The sequence below is a fragment of the Ictalurus furcatus genome, chromosome 15, assembly GCF_023375685.1.
Source record: "Ictalurus furcatus strain D&B chromosome 15, Billie_1.0, whole genome shotgun sequence".
Taxonomy (NCBI): domain Eukaryota; kingdom Metazoa; phylum Chordata; class Actinopteri; order Siluriformes; family Ictaluridae; genus Ictalurus; species Ictalurus furcatus.
This window is the reverse complement of record NC_071269.1, coordinates 3804001-3810000: the sequence shown is the minus strand read 5'-3', so window position 1 is coordinate 3810000 and position 6000 is coordinate 3804001. Positions and strand designations below refer to the sequence as shown.

The 6000-nt window shown below is 42.6% G+C and overlaps 1 protein-coding gene across 7 annotated transcripts in view; it reads left to right on the top strand.

Moving 5' to 3' along the window:
* Nucleotides 1-6000, top strand: part of hspg2 (heparan sulfate proteoglycan 2) — a 123381-nt gene that overhangs the window by 60477 nt on the left and 56904 nt on the right. For all 7 annotated transcript variants that reach the window (XM_053644092.1, XM_053644090.1, XM_053644094.1 and 4 more), the window contains 10 exons: nt 119-298; nt 451-569; nt 1597-1708; nt 1957-2070; nt 2581-2708; nt 2802-2888; nt 4509-4567; nt 4833-4900; nt 4996-5136; nt 5236-5427. In XM_053644092.1, coding sequence (XP_053500067.1) covers nt 119-298; nt 451-569; nt 1597-1708; nt 1957-2070; nt 2581-2708; nt 2802-2888; nt 4509-4567; nt 4833-4900; nt 4996-5136; nt 5236-5427 — 1200 coding nt within the window. The remainder of the gene's footprint in view (nt 1-118; nt 299-450; nt 570-1596; nt 1709-1956; nt 2071-2580; nt 2709-2801; nt 2889-4508; nt 4568-4832; nt 4901-4995; nt 5137-5235; nt 5428-6000) is intronic.

Genomic DNA, 6000 nt, shown 5'->3' with positions numbered 1-6000 from the left:
TATTTTGACACGCGTGACGAATTCAGTAAGAGTTTCTCAGTAGAAAGTGAAACGGTACAAAATAGAAATATATTGAAGAAAAATGTTTGTAATTTTTTTATTTATTTTTTTTTTAAAGGTGACTGCGTATGGAGGAGAGCTGCGCTACAAGGTGCGTTACGAGCCTGGCGCCCGCTCAGTGGTGATCGAAAACAAGCCCGACGTGGTCCTCCAGGGCAACGGCATCTCCCTGGAGCACTACTCGCAGACCAAGACGCTGCCCCGAGTCCCTGCCACCTTCCTGGTGCCCTTCCGAGAGGTGTGTTAACACTGACCGAGTGCAATTCCATTATGTCCGTTGTGTTTTCTTTCACAATTCTTCACGCTCTAAGGAGAGCGGTTTAATTTCATCGATTGAGAGGCTGTCGTTGAGGGCGTGTGTGCAGTAATAATACAAACCCTTCCTTCTAGTCTGCATGGAGGAGAGCTGACGGACAGCAGTGCACTCGAGAGCACCTTCTGATGGCCCTGGCTGACATCTCCGTCTTCATGATCAGAGCCACTTACGCAGACAACATGGCCGAGAGCAGGTGCCCATGCCGCGTTCTCCGTCTGCATCTGTCTAGCGGCAAACTGTTTCTCACTAACGAGCGACATCATGTTGTGTTTTTTCCTCTCTCTGTTTATAGCTTCGTTTAAACGTTATCGGTTCTAACAGCCATAAACAGTCACGTTACAGAGACTCCCTCCATACACACTACCGGTCAAAAGTTTGTGGACGCTCGACTGAAATGTTTCTCGTGATGTTAAAAAGCTTTTGATCTGAAGGTGTGTTGTTAAACGTGTGAAATCGGTGTTGTAGACAAAAATATAATCGTCCCGACGTATTCGTTTCTTTCGTTAGAAAACGAACATTTTATTCACAAAAAAATCTTCTTTTTTTTTTTAAACGGACGACTCGGAGAGAAATATTCTGAAAAGCAGCCGATAAGAGTCTCCGTTAATACTGTTTAAAAAAACATCTCAGGGAAATTCCTCAAGAAATCTCGACAGAATACATTTCTGGAAATTCTAGTCAAAACAAGATGCTAAAATATTAAATTATTTTTATTTATTTTGGATTTTTTTATCACAACATAATTCCCATCGATGCATTTGTGTTACTCCAGAATTTTGATGATTTTATTATTATTATTATTATTATTATTATTATTATTATTATGTGGAGAAGAAATAAAAATAAAAAATGAGTGTGTCTAAACTTTTGACCGATAGTGTATATATAACAAATAAACATCTCCTTACAGAAACCTACACGTTTTTTATTATTATTATTTTTTTAATCCGTTTATTATTAGGGTTAGGTTCCGTAGCGTATCGGCTATATGAGTCTGATGATGAGCTGTTGCTATAGAAACGCTGCCACGTTACTTTAATCCTGTAATTCCTGACCAATCGGATACGAGAATTTAAATACAAAGCGTTGCTATGTAAATGTATTATAATACGCATACCGACTGATCTCTTGATAGAAACATGATTCTTTTAGCTTGTGTTCTGCCTTGTGTCTGTGTTATGGGTGCTGGTGCTCATTTCTCGGTTCTGGGTTCTGTGCAGCGTTGCTGATATCCAGATGGATATCGCGGTGCCACATTCCACCGGGAACGAGAGGGCTCTCGAAGTGGAGGAGTGCGCCTGTCCTCAAGGCTACAGAGGGCCGTCCTGCCAGGTATAACACACCACCAACATCAGAGAGATGAGTCACTGAACCAGCACACCTTACAGGATGAGGGTTACACGGGAATTATAAATGGATTTCCTTTATTTCTACTTTGTCTTTCGGGCGGAGGTTCGCGTGACCTTTGAATCGTCAGATTTCGATATGTCCTGTCGAACAAACAAAAGTGAGCTCTCTAGATATCACACGCCATGCTGTGAACTCTTATCACCCTGAATTCTGCTTTGTTCGATTTGTAGGATTGCGATGTGGGATACACACGCACTGGATCAGGCCTCTACCTTGGCACTTGTGAGAAGTGCGAGTGCCACGGACATGCTAGTAGCTGTGACTCGGAGACAGGCGCATGCTTGGTGCGTGAGTATTCCTTTACACACACACACACACACAAGTACATATTCAAAGTGCGTGTGTGTGTGTGTGTGTGTGTGTGTGTGTGTGTGTGTGTATATATATGTATGTATGTGTGTGTGTGTATGTGTGTGTGTGTGTGTGTGTGTATATATATATATATATATATATATATATATATATATATATATATAATGTATATGTGTGTGTGTGTACATGTATGTAAATAAATCTCCTTATATAATGTGTTAGCATCTAAAAATTTAATGTTTTATTACTAGACTTAATTATATGTTGTATCCAACATCCTAAAATTCCTAAAAAGGCCCTGGGAATCCGCTGTTACTATAGAAACGATAATGTATCAGAAGGAACACATTAATATAAATCTCTGATAAAGATTTAAGATTAATTTGCTGTTGTATTAAAACCATGTTACTGAGAATGAAACCTGAGGGTTTATGATGGTCCAGCGTACTGCATAGTGATCACGGTCGTTCTTCCCATTACAGCAATGCCAGCACAACACAGTTGGGCCCAGATGTGAAAGCTGCCATGTTGGTTTCTATGGTGATCCAGTGACCGGCGGCGTACACGCTTGTAGACCATGCCCTTGTTTTGGACCCGCCTCCGGAAGCAGGTTCGTCCAACATGGTCATGTTGTCATATGCAACATTAGAAATATACCAGACTGTGCTAGACTTCCTGTCCATATAAATTCTCTCTTCCACAGCGAGACAAGGGTGTGCTACTTGGACACGGATGGACAGCCTACTTGCAATAACTGTCCTGTTGGTTATACTGGAAGGCGCTGTGAGAGGTAAGCGCTCCATTCCTTGTCCTTATCTAGTATTTAGAAAAGGATGGGACGGTGTTTTCGCCGAGTGTTCTGGGCTGGCCAAGCTGCATATGGAGAGGTCATCCTCTCAAGCACCATGCACCTCTATAGAGCCGTATATAGAACCACGCATTAACCCCATCCATACTAGTAAAAACGTCTTTGTCTGAGGTTTAGTTTGTGAAAGTCACTGAAAGAAAACTATCTTATTTTGAGGTTATTTAATAATAAAAGTAGTATCTTGTGATTTTAGCCTAAGCTTTTCTGTGTGTATTAAGAGTACTGAAATTTGCAAAGCTTTCCAAGGATATAGACTCGCATCTCAAATCTGGGATGTTTTTAAAGACCTGTACTGTCGTTCATGTTTCCTGAGGTCACCACTTGTCCCATATTGCTTTGCTGTCTTTTGCATTAGAGGTGCTTGGACCCCTTTTCGCTAGCTTTCTATTTAATACTCTTTTAAAAAGTTAAAAGGTAAAAGGTTACCTGTCATATCCAAATCTAAAAGGATCTGTCAGCAACGCCCTTTTTGTGAATCTCTGAGTGGCAAGGTTTGTTTAGTGTCAGTGGTAGCGATGTGACGTGCATAAGAAACTCGATGTGAAGCGCCTCTCTCTGATTATTACTGTCAACGTTTCAAGCAGTGGGAGTACTGACAACTGTGAGGCCTTCTATCGAGAAGAACAGCTGGATTTAGTTTATAACAGTGCTGATAAAAGGCAGGTGTTGGACAGGAGCCAATGTCGGAACGATCTCGACCAAAGGGAAGATGTTCTTTTATGGCCTCAAACTGCACAGTCAAAAATCCCCACAAGCCAAAAGGGTACTCTTCCAGAGCGTGTGGTCGCAAACAACATGACCCTTGGCGAGGGATTTCTTTGTAAACTTTCAGCCCTGAAACTAGACGTCAGAGCTTCAAAAGAACATGCACTGCTTCAACTTCTGGTTGAGCATGCTGGACAATAACACATCAGATATGAAGGGGAGTCTGAATAGCATTAGGAAGCAGAAGAATTAACCAGAAAGTCTGAAAAGAGCAGGCAAGACCAAATCAAGGAACTGGAATACTCCTCATAGGGGTAGACTAGCGGTCTTGATTAATGGCTTCACTGCACTTGGCTTATTGTAAGTCATGTCCTTAAGTGGAGGAACTACTCTTGTGGCCTCACCGTGGCCATCTAAAGACCCCAGAAGGACCGCATTCTCCAAAACTAATCCCACTCATCACACATCTCAATAAAAAAAACCCCCAGAGAGCTATATGGATGCAACTTTACCTCAGGAAAATATGCTACCATTCTTATAAAACCTATACCCAGCTCTCATAGGATGCCCAGTTCTACCAACTCAACATTATATAAGAATGCACAGCTTGGTTTTGGTGTCTTTCCACGTTCCTCAGTGCTGATTTGGTTAGCGGTGTGGAGGCGAAACGACTACCTCAATTTAATGAGCTAGTTTTCCAAGAACAACAGGCGTGCCATCTTACACGTGTAAAGAGAACGCTTTGCAAATCTTTGTAAACGTTTTAAGCCAAGTCTGGTTAGTCTCATAATAAGCAGTCTCTTTGATTCACCGTGGTGTCTTTCACTCCTACTCTAGATGTGCCCCTGGATACACTGGCAATCCTGAACATGGACAGAGCTGCACTCCAGGAAGCGGTATGTGTTGCTTGAGCATGTCATTTTGTTTGTTTGTTCGTTTGGTTTTTTTATCATAGGATGCTGTTTCATGAAATGACTGGATGCAAGTACATTAAACTTTGTTTGATTTCCTTTTTTAAGAGTCTTCCTGTGATTTTGTAACTTTTGGCTCGTCTGAAAGAGAGCGTGTTTAAGATGAGCCAAATGATAATCAGGACTGTAAAAGCTTTGCGTATTTGGTTTGTATTGTGGCTCAGGCTGAACAGAGATTTCCTGTTTGCAGGGACATGCCAAAACTGCGACCAGCGAGGAAGCGAAGGCTGCAGTTCGAACGGGATCTGCCGCTGCAAGGCATGTACACGAATTTCCACGAACACCTTTATCATCGCGTTTTGTCCACAGGTGGAGGATTTTTACATCTCTTTGTGTGTGTTCTCAACGTGCAGATGAACACTGAGGGCCCTTCATGCTCCAGCTGCAAGCCTGGCACCTTCCACCTCAGCCCTGCCAACAAAGATGGCTGCCTGGCGTGCTTCTGCATGGGAGTCACTCAGCAGTGCTCCAGTTCGTCCTTGTACAGAGATGTCGTAAGGCCTGCAGACGTGCTTTTCAGCTTTCACGCTTTTAAAAACGAATGAAGATCTGAACACTGTTAAGATTTCTTTGGATTTATCACCCGTCCATAGATCACCACCGCGTTTGCCCCCGGAAACGCCCAAGGCTTCGCTCTCGTGAACCGGCAACGCACCAACCGCATCAGCAACGGCTTCTCGGTGGAGTTGTCCACAGACGGAACGCAGCTCTCGTTCACCAACTTTGACTATCACAGCCAGGAGCCTCATTTCTGGCAGCTCCCTTCCGGCTACCAGGGAGATAAGGTACAGTTTAGAGGTTTATTAACTCAGTACACTGTTCCAGTTTATTCCCAACAGTCAGTCTTGTCACTCGGTCTGCCAGCTCTTCTTTCCTGATACTCTGACAGCTCTTCTTTTCCTGAGTTTTCATGTTCAGTCTTGCCGATGTCGACAGTTTCCAGCGGCTCCGTTTTAGACTAATGGCTACTACAGACTAATGCTGGTTCAAGAGCTAGTACAAAATGCGTGGGTGAGGACATAAACCATTATTACAAACAAAGTGGTAGTCTGAAGACTGTTTGTACTCGAGGGGGAAGATCATTCCACCATTCTGGTGCCAATAGTTGGGTGGAATGTAAACAAAACAAAACTGTGGGAACTTTTTTTCTCTCGGTTGTGCATGTTTTCATACATTTATTCGCGTCTATTTAAATATCCGTTTTTGCACTTTTGTAGAAGCAGACTCACTTGAAACGATCGAAACGCTCACACAAGGTAAAGCGGACTGAGTGGAGTGTGCGTTTCATTTGTGCACTGACTTGATGTGGGGTTTTTGTGGTTTTTTTTTTTTTGTTTTCTTTTAAACAGTTGTAGTGG